Source organism: Hemicordylus capensis, chromosome 5 (genome assembly GCF_027244095.1).
Source record: "Hemicordylus capensis ecotype Gifberg chromosome 5, rHemCap1.1.pri, whole genome shotgun sequence".
NCBI classification, from domain to species: domain Eukaryota; kingdom Metazoa; phylum Chordata; class Lepidosauria; order Squamata; family Cordylidae; genus Hemicordylus; species Hemicordylus capensis.
In genome coordinates, this window is record NC_069661.1 from 47,315,974 (window position 1) to 47,343,805 (window position 27,832).

The following is a 27,832-nucleotide window of genomic DNA, read 5'->3' on the forward strand; positions in this document are numbered from 1 at the left end:
CAAAGCAAAGAGATCAACTTGGAAACAATCAAAGGCTCTTGAGCTGCTTTGCTATTTACCTCAAGGTAAGGGAGCATGTAAACAATGGCAGTTATCTCTGATGGGTGGAAACCACAGTTCCATGGGGACTTGTGAATGACCCAAGAGAGTCTGCAAACAATGCTCAGTAATGATTTGTTTACATAACACCCTTTTATTTATTTATTTAGAAAGTAAAACAAAAACCTAAAGTCAATTAGAACAAGAACAGCCAACAGAAGAACAGAATGCTCAGATAAAACCCAAGGTTGATTAAATAAAATGTATTTGAAGGTTAAAAATAATGAGGGGCTCAATCGGTCTTATGGGGGGGGGAGAGTTCGACAGCCTAGGCACCACAACTGAGGAGGCCCTGTCTCATATCCCAGCCAAACAACCTTCCATGACAATTGGACACAGAGCAAGGCCTCAACAAAGAACTCACTGGACAGACAGGCGCATATGGGAGAAGGCAGTTTGTTAAATATCCTAGTCTCATACTGTTTAAGACTTCACAGAGGTAATGACCAAAACTTTGAATTGTGCCTGGAAGTGATCCAGTATGGATTGGAAAAAACTGGAGTAATATGCTTCAAGAGACAAGCCCCAGACAATATTCTGACTGCCACATTTTGCACCAGCTGAAGTTTCTGAACCACCCCCACAGAAAGTGTGTCATAGTAATCTAATCTGGATGTGACCAAGATGTGTGACAGTGACCAAATAAGCTTTTCTAGGAAAATGTGCAGCTGGTACACCAGTCAGAGCTATGCAAGGGCACTCCTAGCCATTCCACTATTTGGCAATCCAGAAGCAAGACTATGTGCAGCAGCACCTGAGGCCCTGAAAACAGGTGAACAGCATGTCTGATTTGGGGAATTCTGTCGTGTGTTTGAGATATGTACAAAGGCCATGCAAACGTCAAGTGTATGCCACATTGTTCCTCTTCGGTGTACTGGAGCCGGGCAATAGGAGGAGAAAATGACATCTTGCGATCAGTGGAAAGTTGAGTTGATGTTGGGTAGGAAGGTAGGGTCCAATCGGAGAATGACAGCGTCTGGCACAGTTCTTTGCGGGTGGACAGAAACTTCCAAAACCCTGCGGGTGGAGATAATAGCTACTAGGAACAGGACTTTGTAGGAGAGAAGTTTCAGGCTAATGGAAGATAGGTGTTCGAAAGGTGGCTGGGTGAGAGCAATGAATACTTTATTCAAGCTCCAGGATACAAAAAGCTTTGGATAGTGTTAGCCTAGCATTATTAAATCTAGATTTGTTTTTCAAATCATCAACAGGAAATTTAAATTACAGAAGTACTTCTAAAAGTGAGGATGAACATCTAAAAATAACTCTCTCTGAGAAACTTTACACTTGGCAAGAAACTATACTGTGATAAATTAATAGCTTCAGGTATTTTAGACACAAACACATATTGCTTTAGGGCACAGGTGGTATTTTAATACCTTCCTGAAAATGTGCAATTGTTATAAAGGCCAACAATCTAATTCAAAATGCATTAACGTGTTTATTTCAAGGAACATGCTTTGTACCTAATCATTATTTAGACAAAATTATACTACTAGGTTACAGCTGCCAAATATCTATTCTCATACTTAAATTATTGTACAAGTAGTACAGTAAATTAATTTCCCAACAAATGGGAAAACAGAGCAATATAAATCTCCTGATGTTTAGTGGAGAGTAAAGTACAGACCAATCAACAGGACTTAAGTATGGCTCGAGAGAATAAATCTACATGGTCATTAGGAGTCGACACCGAGTTGATGGCACTTAATCAATCAATCAGACCATTTGAAATACAGCTACCTTTTAACATCACATGTAAAAAAGTGTCTTCATCCTGAATCTTGGGCACTCTCACAGCACCCTTCTGAACAGCCACTTCAGGGTACATGCAGGCATTTAGTCTCTTGGAGTCCAGGCCATGATAAAATCCATCATAACCAGCTGTTAATCCATACATACTACTACAACAGATGTGTCAGAATTTTCCTCGATTATCACTGCCCTATAGGCTAGTTTAATGTTAGCAATTCAGTAATGAAATTGTATACAGAGAGCTGGGCAGGAATCCCATTTCATTGGACCCCAAGTTTTTTAAGTTTCTTGCCATCAACACAAAGCACTGCCTAAGCGTTGGGACATTGGCCCAGATGCTACAGAGGAAGGGCTGTGAATTCACAGGGAGCCCTCACCATCCCTGGTGGCGCAGTGGTAAAACTGCCGCCCTGTAACCAGAAGGTTACAAGTTCGATCCTGACCAGGGGCTCAAGGTTGACTCAGCCTTCCATCCTTCAGAGGTTCGTAAAATGAGTACCCAGAATGTTGGGGGCAATATGCTAAATCATTGTAAACCGCTTAGAGAGCTTCGGCTATAAAGCGGTATATAAATGTAAGTGCTATTGCTAAGTGCTAAATGCTTTCTGCTTAGATGAGCAGGTGCAGAGGGGGAAGCTATTTTTGCTTCTCTGTCTTCACTGCAAAAGGCCTTTCTGCTTGCAGGAATATGTTCCTGAGGGTCACACGACCCTCAGGACCATATTCCAGCAAGTGGAAAGGTCTTTTGCAATGAGGGGAGAGGAGCAGAAAATGCTCACCCTCGCCTTCCATGCCTGCTCAGCTGAGCAAAAGGCCTTTGCCATAGGGACGGTGAGGGCTCCCTGTGAATTCACAGCCCTTCCTCCTCCTGCCTACGGTAATGCTACCCAGCATTTGGGACATTATATTGGTTTGCTATAATACAGACAAAAACAAGCGGTGGGCTGGAAGGTCCCCTGCAAGTAACAAGGTATGTACAAATCCACAGTATGTAATTCTTGTTTGGAACCTCTGCATTTCTGGCATTAAACCAAAAGGCAGGAAGTGACAATGTCAGGAGATGAATTCTCACTTTACGTTAGCCCTTGGGAATGCATATCCAAATAAATGCAGAGCCAAAGAAACATATGTTGAATCAGACGACTGGCCCAGCTAATCCAATTTTGTCTACTCTGACTGACAACGCTTTCTAGGCGCTCAGATACACAAAACATATTGCTTAGCTATGACCTCCACCTTCATCTGGACAGGACAAAATATACACATTCCATGTCAGAGCTGAAATACATATTTGTATGCTCTTTAACTACCTGAGCTCTGTAATTCCCTCACTTCTCAAATTATGAATATTTGCTCCCTGTAAACAAACAAGGACATTTGATTTTCTTCTCATGAATATAAACTGTTCTGCCTGCCCAGTGACCAACTAAGAGTCCTCGCTTCTAGAAAGTACAATTGTCTCTAAACAAAAAAGACACTTGTGCACACTGACAGGAATGTGGAAGACTTCTGGACAGTCAGCAACTTTGTGTTTCTGGGCTGGGGCAAGGCAGGAGAGTAATGAAGTGTGTGTGTGTGTGTGTGTGTGTGTGTGTGACAAAACACGGCAACACTGGAAGGACAGAAGACAAGATTGCTCAGTGTGCATCAGGGTAGACTCATTCCCATGCTTAAGCACTGGAGAAAACTCTCATGGCTGCTGTCTGTCCTATGAACAAAAGATCCTGAGCTTATGAAAATATGCAGTGCATATCCTTTTAAAAAGCAACAAATTAACATTACTTCTAAATTAGTATTTAGATTAAACAAATTAGCATGCAACATTGTTTTTGGAAGCACACCAATGGAAATGTGACTTAATTGGTTTTTTCTTGGCAATTTAATTTGCCTCAATTTATACAATTCACCCTGAGTCAAGGAACTATAGCAAATATTAGGTGAGCCGAATACGATTGGGCGGACTATGTAGAAAGCTGTAGGGCATTTAAGCATGTTCCCCAAAGGCATAATTCATGCATTCCTATTTTTAACCCATCACATCTAGGGCAGAGATTTGGGTTGAGTGGGTGTGGGTCACAATACTTGAAACAAGAGGTAGAGCTTGACATCCTAACTAATGGAGCACTTGTGCAAAGAACAAAGTTGTACTTATGCAGAGGAGAGCTGGTCTTGTGGTAGCAAGCATGAATTGTCTCCTTTGCAATTGAAAAGGAGACTACATGTGAGCCCTGTAAACTATTTCTTTGTGAAACATCCTTGTGCTCCACCCTTAAGCCAGCACAACAGCATTATGCTAGTGCAACACTAGCAACGGAAACTCCTGATGCAGCAGAACTTGCCTATACAACATCTTTGTGCAAGCACACCATTAGGAGGTTGGCCAGTAAAATAAAATTTTTTTGGGGGGGGGGAATGAAGTACAGTTCATCCCTCACCAACTGCAGGTTTCCCAATCACTGTTTTGAGTATCCGCAACTGGGAAATTGAGGCAGGTCCCGCCAACCGCGACCTGAGTATCCATGGTTTGGTGAGATTTTTTTTGCATTGTGGGGGTGGGGTTACACAATTTTGGGGGGTCCCCTTCATTCCTCTTACTGACTCCTGTGATTTGGAGGGATTCCCCTCTATTTTTCAATGTATTTTACCATCCTTCCAAGACCACGATTCCCCCAACCCCTGTTGCCATTGATTTCAATGGTTCTTCAACCGCAAATTCGCCAACTGTGAGGTTTTCCTGGAACTGAACCCTCACGGATGGCGAGGGATGGCTGTACTTGTGGGAAGTTCTTAATGGTTTGATGTTGTGAAAATTACTGGGACATACGTTGTGGGTGAGGGTTGGGGCGAGCCCCCAAGAACAGCTTCCATCAGAGTTGGCAACCCTACTTTTGTATTACTGCATTTTTATTCCAAACCTCGCTTTTAATACAGGCAGGTTTTACATGCAGGTCAGGAATTCAGCTTCTGTTTCTCTACATTTAAGAAAAATCCCAGGAACAATAGCAGCAGAGTGATGAAATGATCTCACAATTCAGCAAAGACTGGATCAACAAGTTGTAGAAGATTCCTGATGGTCTTTGCCAACAGTATACTCCCAGGAACAAATACAACTACACCCATGAAATGAGCTTGCAAAATGTAACCTCCGCACACACAATACAAAGCTGATGGCTCTAGATTCTTAACAAGGGAGGCTAAAATTACTGGACTGTTGTTTTTTGTTTTTTACGAAGAATGCTAGTAGGGAAGCAGAATTACTGGATTTTTTAAAAAATGCACTACAGGAAAAGGAACTGGAGAGCTGGGGATCACTGACTCATCAACAAAATTCTAGTTGTTCAACTTCCTGTCGATTTTGGACATAGAGGAAACAATCCTAGAGTAAGGGATGGTCTCCGATTATGTTGGGAAAGGCACATAGAGAGAGAGCATAGAGAGTTCCATTATCCACTATATACATGTCATATATACCCTTTCAAAATCACGATAAAGGGCAGCACATTAAATCCCACATAATACACCAGTATCCTTAATATGGAACTACAGCCTTGCCCAACCAGTGTTCCCTGTAACAAGGACTCCCAGATTATGTTGACTACAACTCCCATAATCCTCAGCTGCAATGGCATTTGTCATAAAGCCACTGCAGCTGAAGATTATGGGAGTTGTGTCAACAACATCTGGAAATGCCCGTTACAAGGAACAGTGCCCCCAACCCCTCCAATAACACAATTGTGAATGTATCATTCACAATGGTACATTCTTTTCCCTAAAGGTAATAGGAAAACAAAAAGAGTTAATGAAGTTTTACTTTTCTCTCACTTTTCACAAATGCCCAGGAGGAATGCTCATGTTCAAATCTTAACACAGGAAGCTGCCTTATACAGAGTCAGACCACTGATTCAACTAGCTCAGTATTGTTCACACAGACTGGCAGTGGCTCCAAGATTTCAGGCAGGAATATCTCCCAGCCCTACCTGGAGATGCTAGGGATTAAATCTGGGACCTTTTGCATGGAGCTCTGGCCCCATATTATTCCCCAACCACCCAGTGAATGAGTGACTAAAACTTTGCTGTGATTTGTACTCACCAGTAAACATTTTTGTAACAGCTTTGCTCTGCTTCCGGGCAGAGCACAGGAGCAGCAACCATGGAGGAAAAAACTCATAATGACTAGCTAGAAGTTCAGCTATAGTTCCAGATAAGCCTGTAGATGTCTGGTCACTTTCTGCAGTATTACAACCCTCATCTACTGAATCTACGAGCAGGAAGAGACTTTGCTGTGGGGGCTTGGTTCCCAGAAGGGGAAGAAGAATGCACCTGTAAAAAAACAAAAAGGAAAATAAATAAATAAATAAATATTCATATAATAAATAAGCGTGTGTGTATGTACATACATACACATTCTATTTAGAATACAGGTTAATGTAATAATTCGCGTCAGATGGCTAGCTACTAAACACAACAGAATTTTGAGATAAGTTTCTGCTTACAAGGAAGCCCGCTGGACTTTTATGAAAAGATTTTCTCCTGATTTCTGAAAGAATATGCTAATAAAAATTGAATGGGTGTTTTTCACTTTGCTGATAAGGCAGTCATCATACCAAGAAACAATAGACTGGATCCAGAAAAACATCAGTAGAATTCTGTCCTTTCTCAACACTGTACACCCTTATGTCCACTAAAAATTTGCTCTTGAAAATTGAGGGGCCCCTTGGAATAGTGTAGGGTTCAAGGGGATGCAGCAGGGGGAGAGAATCAGTAGAAGCTGGAGGACTATCTTGCCCAAACACACACACACACACATATACACACACACCCCTGTGGCTAATCCCGTGTGTGGCAGCTCTCGTGAGAGTTTGTGAGCAGAAGCACTGTGGTGATTGGGCAGTGGAGATTCCATATACAGATAGGGAGGAGGAGCCTCTGACCGTTAAGGTCAATTGGAATGCAACTGTTACTGGTCAGAAGATGTTCTTGATTTGAGAGGAGAGAGAGAGAGAGAGAGAGAGAGAGAGTGAGAGTGAGAGTGAGAGTGAGAGTGAGAGTGTGTGTGTGTGTGTGTGTGTGTGTGTGTGTGTGTGTGTGTGTGTGTGTGTGAGAGAGAGAGAGAGAGGGGGGGAGGGGTCTATGAAGAGAGGGGTCATGAGGGAGGAATGAGCCTCTTCAGGATAAGGAGGGTGCCATTGTAGGAATTAAATGAGGAAACAAAATGAACAAGATCTGTTAATTCAGAAAGGGAGGGAGAAAAAGAAGGGAGAGGAAGAGAGAAAGAAGGAAGGGCGAGGGATGGGCCCATGCCTGTCAGCGGCCTGAGAGGAACGAGTGGCCATGGTGATGGCAGAAGCAAGGAAGGGCCCAGTCAACCACTGCTGCTGTCTGGAGCTACTGAGGCCATTGGCGGAGGGAGGCAGGAAGATAAGGCCTGAGGAGAATGAGCAGCCATGGCGGTGGCAGCACTGAGGAAGGGCCCGGTCAACCGCTGCTGCTCCTGTGGGAAGGAGCAGGAGCAGGGCTTGGGTGAGTGTGCAAAGATCTCTGAGGTGAGGGGGGCTGTAGCAGGGGGTGAGGGGAGCAATCAAGTACTTGTGCGCAGATGCTCTGCATGGGTTAAACTAGTTCTGAAATAATCCATGATTGGAAAACCTTCAAGTAAGCATCTGTGCACATGAGCCATTATCCTGAAATATCAAACCCTCAATTTATTTCATTCTCTTCAGTCCCACAAGAAGTTAACCAAAGCAACATGAAAGAGTCAAGAGTTCTTGGTAAGATCAGGGGCTTTTTATTCACCTCTCTTTCATCACAGGAGAAGTGATTATCCTGAGTATTGTTAACAAGTGTTGCAGAGCATGCAACCCGTGACATCATTAGCCCCAGAAGAAAGCAATGGCAATAGACCTCAGAACAGCAGTACATCTGCTGGTCACCTCCAGACTTGACTAGTGCAATGCGCTCTATGTGGGGCTGCCTTTGTACATAGTCCAGAAACTGCAGTTAGTCCAGAATGCAGCAGCCAGATTGGTCTTTAGGTCATCTTGGAGAGACCACATCACTCCTATCTTAAAAGATCTATACTGGCTGCCAATAAGTTTCCAGGCAAAATACAAGGTCTTGGTTATAACCTATAAAGCCCTAAACAGTTTGGGCCCTGAGTATTTAAGAGAACGTCTTCTTCGCTATGAACCACACCACCCATTGAGATTATCAGGAGATGTTCGTCTAGTGGCTACTGAGGGATGGGCCTTCTCCATTGCTGCCCTGAGGCTTTGGAACACACTTCCTGCTGAAAAGAGCCTCCCCATCTCTTACGACTTTTAAAAGGGTAGTCAAGACATATTTGTTCACCCAGGCTTTTAATTAGATATTGTTTTAATTGTGTTTTAATATTTTTAACTTTTTAAATTTTAATTGTTGAAATATGTTAGTCTTTTTATTGGTTGTTTTTATTGTCCTGTAAACCGCCCAGAGAACTTGCATTTTGGGTGATACAGAAATATGCTAAATAAATAAATAATAGGAAGAGATGCTCCCAAGGCAGCATGTCATCCCTCCCTTACACACATTAGTTTCATGAATGCATCAGTTATCGAGCAGAACCAAACAGAAACTTGGGTGGAGACTTGCCACCCCAGCTGATTAGCTTCATGGGAGAAAGTTATTTGGGGTCAACACTTACCTTCTGAGTGCAACATCAGAGCCATTAACCCTGAAGCAGTAAACACAGAAGTCCTATTCAAACATTATGTTGAATGCACATCTGTGTACACATATATGGATCTGGATACAAGTATAGTCAGTCAGTCAGTCGATTTCTATGCTGCCCTTCCAAAAATGGCTCAGGGTGGTTTACGCAGAGAAATAATAAAAAAAGATGGATCCCTTATTCATATGTTACCCAGCCAGAATTACTTTTAAAATAAACATGTGTACAATAATTCACACAAAAACATGTATATGTTTACAGATGCCTGTGCACATGTGCAATGTATTGTATGAACAGGACTGCAGTCTTTTATCAGAAGCAACTCTGAACATCAATGTTCTCTCCAACGGTTGAGCTCACAATTCCATGGGCAGGGAGCTCAGAATAAGGAAGTGTAACTAAAATGATTAAGAACTCATATTTGCTGCTTTTCAAACGAGTTCTCAAAGTAGTTTAAATAGCAAAAGAAATGAAAAGATGGCTCCTTATCCCTAAGAGGCTAACAATTAATTAATAAAGAAAAGACACAAGGGAGATACCAGTGAACAGTCACTGGAAATGACACTATGCTGGGATGAAAAAGAACAATTCCTATCCCTCTGCTAATGCAAGAGAATTATCAGTTTTAAAAGGTGCCCCTGTGTTCAGTTTGTATGAGAATCTCTCTGGAATTCTTTATGTAGGCAGTCTTATTCCAGGATACAATTTTCACGAAAACAAGAGGTGCATCGTATTAGATGCAATGTCAGGGTGGAAATACCCAAAGTCTGTGCAGCCAGTACTTAATTAGAATGTTGGACTAGGACTGGGAAAACCTGAGTTTGAATCCCCATTCAACCATGAAACTCACTGGGTGACTCTGGGCCAGTCATGTATCTCTCAGCTTAACATACCTCACAGGGTTGTTGAGTGGAGAAAAATAACCATGTACACAGCTCTGAGCTCCTTGGAGGAAGAGCAGTATATAAGTGTTAAATAAATAATAAATATATCCAACACAATTTTATTTACCCTTTCCTACCACACACACAGTAACCCAGTAAAAATCAGCATTACCAATTATTCAAATTTTATGTCAGAGGCTTTCAAAGCAGCATGCAATGAAAGAAAGATCACCACAATAAAACAAAAGTACTATAAATATAGTTCAATTACTCAACATGACTATTGGGCTGAATAAGGCTGCAATACTATATTATTAACAAACGGGGGGGGGGCACATCTTCAACATAACTTGCATTTTTGTCATACTAAGGAAGTGATTCACTAAATCACTTCCAGTAATGCAATCTCACCACTTGACCAGATGAGTGAAAGACTGGATATGCGTACGAAATGTTGTTTTCGAATAGCACACAGTGAAGTTTATTGTTTTTTGTACTGGCTTCCCTATGCCCTCACAAACTCATATTTCCACCCCCTGCCACACACACACTTTCTGTATTAATCATCAGTTTTTATATTTCACGATGTTCTAATATTTAAGATCAACTGATAATGGAAATAATGTCTAATTTCTCAAAGTGATTTAAAACATTTTATTAGCTCATATAAGATGATGTCTGTTTTGTAGTACTTGTAGCATTCCAGGGGTTTTGTGATTTTGAAGGCAGTATTTGCTCACTGTCGAAAATGTTCCATGCAAACCAATACCATTCATACTATTTTTCCCCAATCAGTGTCTTTTGATTTAGATTTTAAAACACAATCAAGTGTTGCCAGAATAGTTACCACCAAGTCCCCAAGGTTAGAGCATTATGCATTACAACAGGATAAATCACACAGTAAAGCAGACCCTGTTTCAGTGCACGCAGAAAGCCAATTGCTCACTCCCAACTGCATCATGACCTCAGGCCTATTCAGCAGCTTCAATAAGGCAACTGTTCCTGCAATGAAAGTCTTGCTTAGAAAATCATCCCTTTATTTCCAAAATGCTATCCTGGTTTCAAAGCAGAATGAACTGTGGCCCTCCACCCTTCTTGTACCATCCAAATGTTTTATATCTCTAGAGAAGCTACACATTTGAAAACAGGCTACAGTGCTTTGAGCACTGAAATAATCGTGCCACCTATATAGAACATGCCATCGAGCTGAATTGTGCTTTCGAGTGGCAGATGGATTTGTAGAGTGACAATGAGAGAAACAAAGGCTGAGGGCATCTGAAATCTCAGTTTTTCCATGTTAACACTGGTTTATTGCCAAAATTAAATGTGTCCTGAAAACCTGCAGCCTCCTTCATTCTCTTATACAGACTATTTTCCCTAAGTAGTTTCTCCAGTTTATTCATGGCTATTCTTTATTCCTTTAACCAACAACATCTTGAGGACACCTCTTTACACTAAATCAGAAGTGGAAGCTTTGAATTATGCCATGAAAAGCTCCCTTTTTAAAATCCTGGCACTAAACATTTGAAAGGATTCACAAAAGGAAGTATTCTTTACCCAAGGTGAACTTCATTCACTGCCACTGGATGTCGTGAAGCACCAGTCTAGATGGGTTAGGTGTTTTTTTGTGTGTTTTTTTAATGGATTAGATGAATTCATGGAGGACAAGGCTAGCAACAGCTACTAGCCTGGATAGCAGCATATTTCCATCAGGATCAGAGGGGTTATGTCCCTAAACACCAACAGGAGGTAGTGGTTACCCTCTTTCTCCTCACAGTTTCCCTGATGTACCTGGTTGGCCATTACATGAAGCAGGATGCTGGACTAGATGGGCCTTTGGCCTGATCTAGCAGGGCTTTTGTTATGTTCTTATTCACCATTCAAGTCTTGCAGGGAAAAGGTCTGAATGGAACATTATGAAGCACCATCCAGCCTCAGTGGCACAGCAAGTATGAAAATCCTGGGGAAGCATCTGAACCATGCCTTTGTTTATAGTGCATCCCCCTGCCCCACACATATGCAGGCCACTAGCCAAACCCACTAGCCAGCTCACCAGTGGCGAGTGCCCCTGGCAAGCAGGACACCCAGAACCACACAGATCTCCTCCCCAAAGATCTCATTTTCAATGCCTGTTTGAGAGTTAAGAAACAGCAGGAATCCTTTCTGAGCAATAGGAGGGGGTTCCTGTTGTTTCCTCCCTTCTTCACATCCCAGTCCAAATGAGAGAAGACCCACTTCACTCTAAGGATACACCTGAAGCGCGGTTCGAGCGCTCGTAGGGAAATTTGAAAGAGAACTTTGAGGGAAAAGAGAGAGCAGACCCTTGGCTGCTCTCCACTGCCCCATTCAGCTTGCTGCTGTAGCAGTGTGCATCCCAAAAACACCGCTCCCACGCCCCCACCCTCACTCCCCCCATGAGGCAGCATTGAACTAATGACTGGCTAGTGAGGTAACTCTAAATCATTGGGCTCCTGTCATATATTATTATTATTATAATATTATATCCTGTCATGTCATATCAGCCATGATACTTGCTGGGTGACTCTGGGTCTGTCACTTTTCTCTCAGCCTAACCTACTTCACAGGGTTGTTGTGAGGAGAAACTTAAGTATGTAGTACACTGCTCTGGGCTCCGTGGAGGAAGAGCAGGATATATAAAAATAAATAAATAAATAAATAAATAAATAAATAAATAAAATTCCCTTGTCTTTTGGCTTAAACACCTAACAAGCCTCCATAAACAACTATCAAAACAGTTCAATCACATTTTGCAAGGAGGTGATATTGAACAATGGCTAACAACTGGGAAAACTCATCTCATCATGAAAGACCTAGCAAAAGATGCAGTTCCAAGTAATTATAGACCGATAACCTGCCTGCCAACCATGTTCAAATTATTCACTGGAATAATAGCAGATGAAGTCATGCAACACTTATTAACTAATAAGCAGCTTACAGTTGAACAGAAAGGAAATTGCCCGAACACCAGAGGCACAAAAGACCAGCTGCTGATTGACAAAATGATTTTAGAAAATTGCAAGAGAAGAAAAACAAATCTAAGTGTTGCATGGATTGACTACAAGAAGGCCTTCGACTCATTGCCTCACACATGGATACTAAAATGTTTAGAAACAACTGGTGTCAGCAAAAACATTCAGATATTTATAAAAAAAAGCAATGAGCATGTGGAGTACACAGTTAACAATCAATGGTGAGACACTTGGACAGGTTAGCATTAGAAGAGGCATTTTCCAAGGGGACTCACAATCCCCTCTGTTGTTTGTAATGACCCCACTTTCACAAATACTAAACAAAACAGGCCACGGATACCAAACATCTAAAACATCAAGTAAAATCAACCATCTACTGTACATGGACGATCTGAAGTTGTATGGAAAGTCCCAGTCAGAAATCGAATCACTGCTAAACACTGTCCATATATTCAGTAGCAATATAGAAATGGAGTTTGGACTAGACAAGTGTGCTGCATTAATAATGAGCAGAGGGAAAATAACAAAAACAGAAGGAACAGAACTGGCCAATGGAAGCAAGATCAAGAATCTGGAAGAGAAAGAACCTTACAAATACTTGGGCATTCTCCAGGCTGATAACATCGCACACGCTGAAGTTAAAAGAAAAATTGGAAGTGAATACATCAGGAGAGTTAGAAAAATCCTCAAGTCCAAACTCAATGGCAGGAACACCATACAAGCCATAAACACCTGGGCTATACCTGTTATCAGATACACTGCAGGAATAATAGACTGGACCCAGGCAGAGCTAGAGACGCTAGATCGTAAGACCAGGAAAATCATGACCATCAATCATGCTCTGCACCCCCGCAGTGATGTTGATAGGCTATACCTCCCTGGCAGCTCAGGTGGAAGAGGAATGCTGCAAGTCCATCAAACAGTAGAGGAGGAGAAAAGAGGCCTTGAAGAATATATCAAGGACAGTGAAGAAGATGCACTTCAAATAGTCAATAACGAGAAACTATTCAACACGAATGAATAAAAGCAGGCCTACAAGAAAGAACAAGTCAAGAACCGAGCAGAAAAATGGAGGAATAAGCCACTCCATGGTCAATATTTGCACAATATAAGTGGAAAATCAGACATCACCAAGACCTGGCAATGGCTTAAGAATGGCAACTTGAAGAAAGAAACTGAGGGTTGAATACCGGCTTCACAAGAACAGGCACTAAGAACAAATGCCAAAAAATCAACATCAAACAGCAAGTGCCGCCTCTGTAAAGAAGCAGATGAAACAATAGACAATCTAATCAGCTGTTGTAAAAAGATTGCACAGACTGACTACAAACAAAGGTATGACAAGGTAGCAGGGATGATACACTGGAACATCTGCAAAAAATACAAGCTACCTGTAGCCAGAGATTGGTGGGGCCATAAAACTGAAAAAGTTGTAGAAAATGAAGATGTCAAAATATTATGGGACTTCCAACTACAAACAGACAAACATCTGCCACACAATACACCAGATATAACTGTAGCCGAGAAGAAAGAAAAACAAGTCAAAATAATTGACATCGCAATACCAGGGGATAACAGAATAGAAGAAAAAGAAATAGAAAAAAATCACAAAATACAAAGATCTACAAATTGAAATTGAAAGGCTGTGGCCGAAGAAGACCAAAATAATCCCAGTGGTAACTGGTGCCCTAGGTGCAATTCCAAAACAACCTGAAGAGCACCTCAACACCATAGGGGCCAAAGAAATCACCATCAGCCAATTACAAAAAACAACTCTACTGGGAACAGCCTATATTCTGTGATGATATCTATAATAACAGCAACAACATTGACAATAAGATTCAGCCATCCCAGCTCCTTGGGAAGGACTTGATGTTTGGATAAAACAAACCAGTCAATAACACCTGTCTGACTGTGTAAACAACAATAATATTCCATATACTAACTTTTGATAAAATCCTTACCATGGCAATAGGAAAAAGCTCTCAACTCGGCATTATGATGCCACCACAAGTGGTGTGTCGGAAAGTAAAGGATACAATCTCTTTCCGGAAATATCTTTGACCTTTTTGTGATGCTTCTGCAAGTAGAACAAGTCTGAAAGACTACACATTTTACTCCCATTAAAGAATCTAGTATAAAGTGTGTATGTCATGCATGTATCAGAACTAGATAGTGCATCCAGTCCTCATGAGTAAGACAAATCATTATCTGTGCCAAAGCTCATTTCATTATAATCAAAGCTGATACATTCAGCACAAGACATATCTGCAGATTTGTGCAAAAGCAGACTTGTAAGCCACAAGAAAACTACGTTCAAGATACAGACACTGCATGACAAAAGAGAAATTGTCCCAGGAAAAAGGAAATGTTCCCCCTAACCTTTGCAATTGTTGCAGAAGGTTCCATTGGGATTATCTCTTGCAGCCACCTCATCTCTTCAACAGTAAATCTAAGGCCTCAGATAACTAATGCTGTTGCAGTTGCAATGAATGGAAACGTTGCATTCAGTTACTGAAAGTGTGTTAGAACAGTTTCATTACTGTTTGCCCTTCGCCTTTCCTCTACGCTTTTCACCACTTTTTTATTACACTTCCCATTTAAGGTTTATAACAGCCTTTGGTGCTGATGCTTTGGCAGCCTGTGGCCAAATAAGCAGTCTAAGCAACTGCCTTGAATAAAAAGGGAACATTGCTGGAACATCAAGAGTAAAATGAATGAAGTTCTAGACTACACACATCTCTTGTTACAATCAGCACTTGAAAAACTTATGTTCTCATCCACCACTTCCATTTCCCTCCCTCTGGCCCATTTCCATCATGACCCCTTTAAGGCAGGTCTTGATACAGTTCCTTTGGATCTTGGAGCCAACCCAGAACTTCAGAGGCCACACAATGAACACTTGACAAAATTATTAGACTTAATGATGATGGGCACTGTGGAAGGGCAGGGTAAATGGACTTCTCTTTAGGTCCTTTACAGGCAACGTACATAGAACAGAAACAGGACTGCCTGGGACAAATAAAGATGTTATTAAATAACTAACTCTGAATAACCTAGTCTAGGCGCCATGGTTAAATTTCTAGGCACTATGACTCCCTTGTGCCTGGGATTTGTCAAGCCTTCCTTTGAAGAACACAGACCCATCAATTTTATGCTGAAATGACTGTTACCTGCCTGTGCTGGTCTGTGATCGTAATAAAGGAATTGATTGACTGATTGGCTGTTATCTGCCATGAACCTGTGTGATGGTAGGAAGGAATGTAGGCTTAGATTTCCTCTCACAAGAAAAGGAAGAGTCCAAAGATGTCTTGGGAAGCACCACCTTAATTATGCATTGAACACAGGGTGGATTTGATTTAAATCAAACTGATTTAAATCACGATTTAAATCACAATTTAAATCACTAGCAGGGTGGATAAAAATAAAAAAAATCCAATTTAAATTAAAAAATCCAATTTAAATAAAAAAAATTGGATTTTTTAAATTTAAATCAGATTTTTTTGATTTAAATCGGATTTTTTTGATTTAAATCGGATTTTTTTTGATTTTTATCCACCCTGCTAGTGATTTAAATCGTGATTTAAATCATGATTTAAATCAGTTTGATTTAAATCAAATCCACCCTGATTGAACACAAAACAAACAAACAAAAAAACACCACACAAAATATTGACAGAGATTAGCAGTGCAATGCTCCTGTGAATTAGGATAGGGTCAGTACTAAATCTCCTTGCTCGTGGAGAGATTTAGAATGACAGAGGTAACCTACACCAGTGCAGCAATACCAAGATGATTCTAGAACCAATGTGCTGGCATTACAGCAAATCACACAGTCCTAAAAGGCACTTCAGTTGGTTGTTTAAAAAAAGGATACTTATGTTACTGTGGTTGTTCTCCGTTATGCTACTACCAGTAGTTTACTCTCAGCACTGTTCTTTTTATTTTGATGGTTCCAGCGTACATTGATCTATTTGATTTTGTTTTTCTTGTGTATTATTGCTGCTATCACCTATTGCTATTGTTGGTGGAAAGCCACACAACTGGTACAAGGGCGGGGGGAATGGGCAGTTTTTGAGGTGCAGCAGGGAAAGAGCGGGACTTCGAAATCCTACATTTCTCAGAGGCCAGTCCCACCTTCAACACCAGTGTAACATTACATCTGCAAAAAGGTGGTATGAATTAAAGCACTCCCACTGAAGCCTCAGATGGCTACCCCCAACTTCTTTCCCTTTTACCACCAAAGCATCAAAGGAGGATAAAAGTCTGACTGTAGCCAGTTATTGCACACCAGAAGCAATATACAAGCCTCAGCCAGGCAACATTAGTTTCATATATCTAGGTGCATAGCATGGGCCAAAATAACTCTTAACTTATGTCCAAAGAGCTGCAAGCACAAAAGTTGGACCTTTGGCAAAAGGATACTTTGCACAGGTCAGGCCCGCTCAACTTTGCCCACCCCCAACCATTTTTGGATGACAACTCCCATAATACCCCAGCCACAGTGGCCAATAGCCAGGGATTTATGGGAGTTGTAGGCCAACATTTGCAGGAGGGCCAAAGTTGAGCAGCTCTGGCATAGACTGACATCCAAGGCTAAGAACAAAGATAAGAAGGACAGATTAGTAACACTGTGTCTTCTCACAATCTTTAGAGGTACCCTTATTCCATTCAAATGTAAACCCATCAGGAATCAAGATGGACAAATCATGGGAAGAAGGCCCAAGAAGATTTTCTATCACCATAGCGCACGCACACACACCCCATATCTGAGGGTCTGCGTCTTGTCCACAGGCTAGGCACTTAAGTACTAGAAAAGTGAGCACCAGTGACCGTCAACAAACCACAGTTTTCATGATCTCCCCCTCCCCATCTGGTTACCATTCATGTGAAAAACCACACATTTGAGCTGCATGAAGTAAATGGAAGGAAAACAGACAAGGTCTGGTGGATAAATACTTGTAATCAAGCCATTGCTGAGGGCAGGCATGGCAAGATGAAGTGGGCAGGGAAAGGAACATTGGCCCTACCGTGAAGGGTTCTTTACCCCTGTAATAGGAGATCCTCAGGATGGGTAGTGAACTGAGCATGCCCGAGACAGAACTGGACCATGTGCCTTGAATTGTAGGCGTAGCCACCTCCTAGCCCCAGTTCCAGGGCTGTTGAGCGAGGCAAGGAGATTTCAGTGGGGAGAGCTCTGCAGATGTGTGCCGCGTGATATACAGAAAAAACTGAAAAGGAAAACTAGAGGACACGTTAGACAGTGTGCAACAGTGAAGTAAAGGGTAAAGCCTAGGTTCTATAAACTTTGAGAGTTGGTTCTGAAACATGACTGGGCCCCATCCAGGAATGGAGGGTAGACCAAAGGGCCCCAATCCCCAATCCCAGAAGAATACATCTGGGAGGGGCTGAGGATCTCCTGCTACAGGGAAAAAGAACCCTTCACGATTGGACCAATGTTCCTTTTTCCCCTGAATAGGAGATCCTCAGGGTGGGACATGCCCAAGCTGTAGACACAAGTCCCAGGGACGGGAAGGATGTATTCAGAGAACTTGTTGCAAAACTGTGTGGCCAAATGCCGCCTGTTCCTGAGAGTAGCCAGAGACCTTATAATGTCTTATGAATGAGGTCACAGATGCTCAGGTGGCCGCACGGCAGATTTTGGACAGTGGGATGTGGGCTGAGAAGGCCGTTGAGGTGGCTGTACTACTAGTCGAGTGTGCAGTGACACCCCCTGGAGGCGGGAGGTGAAGGGTTGTGTATGCCCTCAGGATGCAGGATTTTATGCAGGATGCAGGCTACCAGCCAAGGTAGCCTTTGTGACCTTGTTGCCCAAGGAGGAGGGGTGAAAGGAGACGAAGAGGGCATCAGTTTTCCGGATGTCTTTGGTTCGGCAGATGTATGTGAGCAGGGCCCTGCGCACATCGAGGGTATGCCACAACTTTTCTTTAGGATGAACCGGGGAGGGGCAGAATGAATGGAGAACAATAACTTGGGATTTGTGAAACATGGAGTTAACTTTGGGAAGGAAGGTAGGGTCCAGGCGGAGGTACACTGCGTCTGCCTGGAAGGTGCAAAATTCCTTACTTGCTAAGAGGGTGCCAAGTTCGGATACTCTGCGGGTGGAGGTGATCACCACCAGGAAGAGGACCTTGTAGGACAGGGCCTTCAGCAGGATGGAAGAGATGGGTTCGAATGGCGCCCTCGTTAGAGCGTTCAGGATGCGATTTAGTTTCCATGAGGGAAAACGTCTGATGGGAGGGGGTGCCAGGTTAGATGCCCCTCGCAGGAACCTGGAGAGGTGTGGGTGAAGGGACGATTGGCCAGAGAATGTGGAAGACAGTTGGAGGACCGAAGCCAGTGCCGAGGTCTGGCGCTTTAGCGTGTTTCAATGCAGGCGAAGGTCCAACCTGGCTTGCAGGAAGGCCAGGACCTCTGGAACCCCTGCGGACAAGGGGTCAGTTTTGTGTGCTGGGAATGCTGTGATTGGGAATGCTGCTGTTTTGGGTAGCTGGCGACAAAGTTGTCAAGGATGGAGGAGTAGCTGCTATGGGTATGCTTTTCATTCATTCATTCATTCATTCATTCATTCATGTTTCCATTTATATCCCGCTCTTCCTCCAAGGAGCCCAGAGTGGTGTACTACATACTTGAGCACAGGATCCCAATTAGTGATGCTGGTGTAAGCTCCAGCAGAATGATGGCCATCTTAGCTAGACCACTGGATTGGCCCTGCTCAAAGAGCTAGTAGGATTTCAAGTACCAATTCAGAGATCTGGGAAACCTGACCTTGAACTGCTCTTGCCTATTGAGCTTCTGAATTTATGAAGAAATTCCCAATTCATTTATAGGTGCAAAGTAAAATCACTTGCTAAGAGATCATAGTCCACTTGCAGGCCAGCTGTTGAAAGTTTGGAATTACAAGATTCACTGCTGCCGGCACATCCCTGACTATCCCTTCTATGAATATACGCCACACAATAAACAAGGAACAGGCCAGACAAATCTGAAAAGAATTCCGTGTGATAAAGAGGATGCACTTCACCAGCACTGAAAGGATTTCCCTAGAGAGATATAAAAAGAGCCTGCAGACAATGGAGGAGGGATAAAAGTTTGTGCACACAAAGGCTTCCAGAAAGGCCACAATAATTCTTTTTAATAAGGGGAAAGTAACAATACTGCCTATAACAATGACTAGATGGGCTCCAGTCGAGTACATGGTCTCTTTCCCTCTGCTGTCCCCAACGTATTTCAACTGAGCCAACCTTTTTCATCTATAAGTTTAAGACATGCTACCTGTGCAGGAGGCGGCAATGGTAAACCCCTCCTGTATTCTACCAAAGAAAACCACAGGGCTCTGTGGGTGCCAGGAGTCGAAATCGACTTGATGGCACACTTCACTTTACACTGAACTGAGTGCCTGGAACTGAAAAGATGAAACATGTGAAACCAGAGAGGAACTGAATGCAGTCTTGATCTAGATAATTCAGCACAATCTTTTTAGTTATAAATTGTAGTTATTTTGCAGAACTCATCAACTCTCACACAGATGATCAGAATCAGCTACTGTTTCCTAAAGGAGACCTCACCAGTGCCTTCTACATTGTTATCAGAACTTCTTTATCCCTGCTAGAAATGCCCTAACTACCAAGAATGGCCTTGGCTTCCTTTGCAGCCACATCAGATAGTTCAGTCAGACTGAATACACCAAGATCTCAAGATTTTACTTGTACTTTTCATTCCCCACTATTGGGAAACTGGATATCAAATATGTTTTAGCTCAAAAAATACATGACCTTACACTTTGTATCAAGTTAAAATCAATTTCTATTACTCTGCTTCATGGGGTCATCCATTCATTCTGCATATTTTTCCAATGTCTCTTAATATTTACAACTACACTTTAAACTCTCACTGCAGAGTTCAGCATCCTCCTCCTACTGCCTTGCCCAAGGTATTGCCCACTAATAAAAAATACTGAATAAGATACCTGGAGGAATTCCACTAATTTCTTCCCTTGAACATTTCCTTCATAAACCCTCTCTCATCTTCCCTTTAACTAATTCTTTACTCACCCTACATACTGCTTTAAAGGTGTGCCATCAAGTTGATTTCAACTCCTGGTGCCCACAGAGTCCTGTGGTTTTATTTGGTAGAATACAGGAGGGGTTCACCATTGCCTCCTCCCATGCAGTGTGAGATGATGCCTTTCAGCATCTTCCTCTATGGCTGCTGCCCGATATAGTACCAGCGGGGATTCGAACAGTCAACCTTCTGCTTGTTAGTCAAGCATTTCCCTGCTGCGTACTCTTTACTGAACTACAAATGGATTGACTGCATTTTCTTTGTTCCAAAGTCAGCAGGGTACAAACTACCTTTGATGAGCATATGTTGCCTACTTTCTTTTGTTATATTCTTCCACATCTTTAATTATTTTTTTCTTTGCTACTTGTCCTGGGGCCTCACCTACCAGTAAATTTAGGCTTACAAGTCTATAATTATCCGGGTTCCTTGTTTCCCTTTTTGAATGTAAGTACAACACTAGTATTCAGCAAATACTAAAGAACTCCTAAAATGAGTTCTAGCCTTTTCCAGTTGCATTATATTATTTGAGAAGAAGGTAGCAGAAAGGCAAGCAGGATGCAACATATAAATCCATGGCAGATTTTAGAGGCACTTTCTATCCCTTTTCTTATAATCCCTGACATTCTGCACTTCTTTGTTGACAGCAGCAAGTACACTGAGAGATAGAACAATTGGAGGTCATGCACATATGCCCCAGTGTGCAAAAGCCTGCACTTATCAGCAGTGAGCTTCATCGTCCTTTTCAGTGCTCATAACTAACAACATAGCAAGGTAACAAGTTCAACTGGATCACTGGATCATCTTGCCTGTCTTATTATATTTCATACTTGGAGACCAAACACAGCAACTGCAACATTTCAGAGTCTACTCTTCCAGCACTACCAAATCAATATCTACATCTGCTTTAGGCACAGTGTGTTTTAGACATAGCTAGCATTGCTTCATCGTTTTACAGATCATTAATTTGTTCAGCTCAGGTCCTCCAAGTGTTTAAAAGCCTGCAATCTATACTAAAACAATCCCAATTCATAAACTCTATTTTGACATGCTCTAGAAATTGTTTCTTAAAAAAATACAGCAAAGATAACATTACTCCATTTATGGTAACCTGCACTCTAAAATCAAACTTTTCCCCTTATTTGTTCTCTTCCACTCACAAGCCAATTCTCTAGGTCATAACACATCCTAAATCAAGCAGAATTCCTTCTCTACATTGCCTTGATTTTATCTCAAAGAACAGCTAGCAGTGCTACCACATGTACTGTCCACTTCCAGCTCTTGTAACGGATACATTTAGCAAAAGCAGGAATGCTATGAAAAAGAGAACTTGTTCATACATAACAGGCTCAGAAACAAAAACTTGCAATGAAATCCCGAGAGCAGGATTTAGATGCTTTCCCCCAAAAACCCGGTAAAACATACCTGGGATCAGCAACTGTTAAGACAGCATTCATTCATTCATTCATTCATTCAATATTAAACCATACAGAGTCTCTCCTACCCACTTTATCCTAACAATAACTCTTTGATGGCAAGTTAGCCTGAGATGATGATATCCAGGTTCACCATAGGAACATAAGAAACTGCCTTATATCAAGTCAGTAGTGAGCTAGATGGTAGGGATATGTATGAACCGGTCCTTTTATGGACTGCCAAACCATTCAGATGACCAGTGTTTGAGCCACATCAGAGGCGTGGTGGTGGTGGTGATTTAAGGCGCAGAGAAGATGCTCTTACCTCCCCCACTGCATTTCCCCCTCTGGCACTCTCCCCAAAATCACTGCTGCAGGGCTGAAGCATACCTCCGTGCAGCCCCAGACAGAGATTTTTGGGAGACCGCTGGAGGAGAAAATGCGGCAGGAGAGATAAGAGCACCCTCCCTGTGCCTTAAAAAAAAAACACCCCCACCCCAGCCTCCCGGAAGTGTTCGTGCACATCCCTAATAGATGGACCAATGGTCTGTCTAAATTGACTGGCAACAGCTCTCCAATGTTTCCAGCTGTAGTATTTCCCTGTAGTATTTCCTCCCTGGAGTTGACAGGGATTGAGCCTGGGACCTTCTGCATGCAAAGCAGATGCTCTACACTTTGTGACCAAGTGGAGATTTGAACTTGGGCCTCCCTAGCTCAAGACTTTGGGCAATGATCAACTCCTCACCCTTTCCATGCATATGACCAAGGCATCACACTACCATATTTTCACATACAGACCTTGCAGGGTACATCATTTTTGCTTCCCATGAAGGCTTGCATGGGGAACTAATACATCATCATCATCATCAACATTTGCTAGCTGCCCCACAACAAATTGTTCTCTGGGTGGCTCACAACATAGCATTAAAACACACAATAAAAAACACATAACACACTAAACCATAACAGACAAAAAGGGAGAAAAGAAAATACAAAATACAATACAAAGCAGTTTTAAAACTCTTTAAAAATAAGTTAACAATCAAATTTAAAAATCAAAATTTAAAAGGCCTGAGTGAACAAAAAGTCCTTTACCTGGTGTCTAAAAGAACAAAGTGATGAAGCCAGGTGAAGTGGGGTGGAACCACTGAAAAGGCCCTCTCCCTAACAGCCACCTCGTTTGACAGGGGCGCCTGGAGGAGGGCCTCCGAAGATGATCTTTTGGGACATATGGGGCACGGCCTTCTCCTAGGTAACCTGGTACCAAGCCATTTAGGGCTCTAAAGATTAAAACTAGAAATTTTAATATGGCCTGGAAGCCAGTGCAGCTGATGAAGCACTGGTGTAGTATGCTCAAAAGGTCCAGTCTCAGATAATAATCTTGCAGCCCTATTTTGTACCAGCTGCAGTTTCCAGACCATTTTCAAAGGTCACATACAACGCACTGCAGTCATCTAAGCAAGAGGTTACCAGAGCATTAGCAACTGTGGTCAAGCTATCTCTGTCCAGGTAAGATCGTAGTTGGCATATCAGCCAAAGCTGATAACTACCGGTAAGTGGCTGCAGGGTATCTAGAATTATTTTTATATAGACAATGCAAGGCAGACTCTTCCCAGCCCCACTAGTCTATCAGGAGTCCCCAGTCCTTTCCCATCCCACTTGCCTGCGTACCTCAGCACCTCTCCACCTGGGTTGGTCACCCTGCAGTCAGATTGGCTCCCTCTGTTTAGGAAACTCCAGGCAAAGGACCAATGAGGCGGCAGTGGGTGGCACCTACCACTGGAGGGCACATGCACAGACCTTAGGGGAAACACTGTTTCCCACCTGCCCAGCTAGCCGGTAGCCCACCACATCTCACAGGCTTGGGTCAAGTCCTGGAAAGAAGTCCAGCCTGCAAAACTCCCCTCCACCCATCGCAACAGACCCACAAGTAAGACTGAAAAAACTTTTTTAATGGAGGACAGAGAAACAAATTATTATTGTGTACATAGCCCACGGGGAATTCAACAGTGCAGGCAATCCATGATCTTTTAAACTTAAGTGCTAACTTTCCATGGGTATACTCATGGCTGGATTATACTTATGTGAGTGGTATATTTGTAAAAATACAGTAGTTTAGAGACTCGGTGATAGAGGATGGAAGAATAGCCACATATCTTTAAGACATTTAGAAGCAAGAGTGATTACTCAACAAGGCAAAGAAAGTACTCAGTAGGAAATCCAACATCCTCCCACGTTTACTAACATCTCAAGCTGAGCCACTGGGATATTTTCCAAAAAGTTGCCTCCACATCAGTAGCTTGAAACTTGTTTTGAAATAGCAAACGCCATCCAAAAGGAGCTAGACTATTGTCTAATATCTGTTACAACATATAAGAGGAGTGAAATATAATAATGACTAAGACTACTATCATTTATGCAAAACGATACTAATACTTTAAAGCAGAAACAAAATAAATCACATATGTCCCTACAATTAAGCGTGTGCAATAATGAAGTCTGTAGGAAGAAACATAAGATAGACACCAGCAGCAGCCACTGGAGGGAGGCTGTGCTGGGGATGGAGAAGGCCAGTTGCTCTCCCCCTGCTCAATAAGGAAAATTGCCACTTTTTAAAATATGCCTCTTTGCTCAGTTAGCAGTAACACTATCCAGATAAGGTAAGGGAACTCAACAGGCACATCGAAAAATATTGCTTTCTGTTTATTTAAATAAAGAACAACCCCCCTGATCCTTATTGCCAAGGGCTGCACATGAACAAAGCCCACCCCTAGGAACAGAAGCAGTAAAAATCCCCCATACCAATGGAAACAAGAGGAAGTAAATTGGCCCCAGAGGACCCAATCCCTCCATTCCTCTTCAACAAGAATGATCTCGAAGTCTGAGCCAATGCAAGCCTTCAGTAAGCAGAGGACTTCAACTGGGAGTCTCTTGGGGACATGCAAGCAACCTTATTATTTGTTTTTCTATGTAAATCTTGAAAAGCGGTATATAAATATTTCTGGTCATTGTAGTTGTAAGCCAGATGGCCATTAAGCTAAAGGGGAGCTGCATCTCTCTGTCCAGCCTAGTGCCCAAAGGAGGCAGGAAACTGGGACATGCATGCCATATGGTTTGACAGTCCCCTGACCAGTTCCAAACCTATTCCATGATCCTTTGAACTGTTAGGAGTTCTGCTCTTGTGGTAGCTTAAAGGTCCTTAAAGGAAAAAAGGAAAGATTGTGTCTGTGTCAACTCCGAGTGATCACATTCTATGTTATTTTCTTGGTAGAATACAGGAGTGGTTTACCAGTGCCTCCTCCTGCACAGTGTGAGATGATGCCTTTCAGCACCTCCCTATATCACTGCTGCCCAATATAGGTGACTACAAATATACTGTCTGGGAAGCACATGGCGGGGTGTGTGTGTGGAACTAACAGCCTCTTGCATTCTAGGCAAGCTGCTTCCTCACTGCGGCTAAGGTCCTTAGGGGTGGTTAATTTGAATCAGCAGGAAAGTGCTTCTTTCAATCCAAATTAAACCCTTCAAAAAGGACTATGTAAGTCCCCCAGAAGACAGACCCAAAGGATCCTTGAATAGTAAAGGATGTAACAAAATGCAAATTTCCATCTCAAGATTAAGAATACCTCCACTCTACCCTGAGTGCTCTGAATGGGGGACATTCCTCCCTTTTGTTATTGAATGGGTGCAGTCTCTTGTCATTGAAGGAACAGAGCCATCAAGGTACAGGCTTAATCCCTTTTTCACAATAAACTACCAGCTCAAATCAGACCTACCTTTAGACATGCAAGTTAGGACCCACTGAGAAGGAGGAACCTCCAATTTGGAGGGAAAACCCTGGATTGGCCAAGACCAGTGTTACATGAGAGATATGCCAGCTCTTTTTATTGGTTACCAGGTACTTCTGGAACAGTGGGGAGCTTTCTCTGCTCTTTAATCAGTATATAATAGTGGCCAAGGGCCCAGTCATTTTGCACCAGTTGCTAATCTCCAAATCACCATCTGCTACTGGTGTCCAGATAGGGAGATGCTGTAGAGATTAATGCTCCCTCAGCCAGGGACCCATCTAAATGCTGAACTCGGGTATAACCAGTTTTAGTTAGTTGGGAAAGGTTTTTTGTATTTTCTTTTGAATTCCTGTGTGCCTTTTCTTTATTCCCATTTCCCCCAATTCCTTATTCTGTGTGCAACTCATATTTCTTAATAATTTTCTAGAGTTGGGTTGTGTAGATTCCAGCTGTACAGTGTCAGTAAGTCCTGCGCCGGACAGTTCTAGGGTGCTGAAGTCATGTCTGAGCCCAATCAAGTACTTTAGATCAAATGGTGGAAGCCTACCTCGAAGGAGCGGAATGCTCCTAAATTGGGATCAGAGCAATCTCTTTATTGAGGGTAGATCCGAGGAAAACAAAGTAGTGCCCCCCCCCAACAGGTCCATCACAGGGTTAGGGTGGTTGGGGGAATGAGTGTCAGGCATGGTGCAACAGCAAAACCTGCAAGATTGACATCACTGAGCTAAAGTAAGGTAAAGTGTGCCGTCAAGTCAATTTCGACTCCTGGCAGTCACAGAGCCCTGTGGTTTTCTTTGGTAGAATACAGGAGGAGTTTACCATTGCCTCCTCCCACGCATTATGAGATGATGCCTTTCAGCATCCTCCTATATCACTGCTGCCCAATATAGTAGCAGCAGGGATTCAAACAGGCAACCTTCTGCTTGTTAGTCAAGCATCTCCCTGCTGTGCCACTTAAGGTGAGCTTGTCATCCAGAAATGCCACAGGCAGTGGGAGTATAGCTTGCCCAGTCTTTGGCTCAACCCCTTAGTGAGCCAACTAAGCCTTTCTCTGCCTCCACTTTTCTCCCATTTACCTGGTGTTTCTCCTGTGTCCAATTTTAGTTTTTAAGCTCCTTAGGGCAGGGACCTGCCCTCTTGCACTCACAAGCCACTATGTATACTGGTCGCACCATACACCCATGAGATCCACCGAAAGTAGGATCCTCAAACTTGAATGGCTAATGGTGATGTCATTTCTTCAACACTACCTTTAAAGCAAGCCACCTAATGGCACAGCGGGGAAGCAGCCTACCTAGAGAGCAGGAGGCTGTTGTGTGCTTCCCAGCGTCGGGCCTTCCCACTGGTGGGCTCGAGTACTCACCCAGTTGGGGGGCCAAGAAGATGGAGGCAACACAGCCCCTGAGTACAGGTAAAGTCAGTTGGGATACTAGGGAATTGGAACGTTCCCCTTCTCGTAATCAGGTTAGTAAACCTGTATGTCATTTATGCAATGCTTCTGCATAGGAATAGGGAGGGAAGACGCGACCAAGAGGTTCACGCAGATGAGACAGTAAATCTCTTCTGGAAAAGTTTGTATGGTTATGTGCAAAAAGAGAAGAGTATCTCTTCTAAACAGCAATGGGACAAATTGTGGAAATGGACGTTGGACATAACCCCCCCCCATTACCTGATGTGCCTTGTAATCCCCCACCCCCAAGTTACAGTACTACCTGCATATACTTCATAACTTGTGTGTTTCCAAATCCTTGTGTGTAAATCTTTGTAGATATATCATGTACAAACAAGCACTTTGTATATAATTGTGCTTTGGCAACGTACTGTATGCTTTGGTAGTTTGTTGGTTCAAAAAAAAAAATCTTATCCTACACAGGACACACAGGAACCCACAGATCGTGGATGGGCCAGCATGGCCCAACAGGTTGCTTCCTGGTGGCAAAGCGGAGAAGGCAGGGCCTCAACAGCTGGCAAGACAGGCAACAGCTGAAGGAGGGAGGATGCCGGCAGCTACACTGGAGAGGGTGGAGTCAGGAGAGGGTGCTTGGGATTGCCCTGATTGTAGGGCTTTATTTAAGGCTTGGATGGCCAGGGATGAGGCGCTCTGGAGAGATGG

General features: G+C 42.8%; 1 protein-coding gene across 10 annotated transcripts in view; it reads right to left on the reverse strand.

Annotated features, from left to right (window-relative positions):
• The window catches only part of ANKRD50 (ankyrin repeat domain containing 50), a 210,816-nt gene that overhangs the window by 162,985 nt on the left and 19,999 nt on the right, over positions 1-27,832 (reverse strand). For 9 of the 10 annotated variants that reach the window (XR_008308336.1, XR_008308334.1, XR_008308335.1 and 6 more), the window contains exon 3: positions 5,945-6,174. The exons of the other annotated variant lie outside the window; for it this stretch is intronic. Coding sequence is in view for 3 of the 9 variants with exons in the window: in XM_053254815.1 (XP_053110790.1) it covers positions 5,945-6,174 (230 nt within the window). In the remaining 6 variants the exon portion in view is untranslated. The remainder of the gene's footprint in view (positions 1-5,944; positions 6,175-27,832) is intronic. 10 annotated transcript variants of the gene reach the window in all.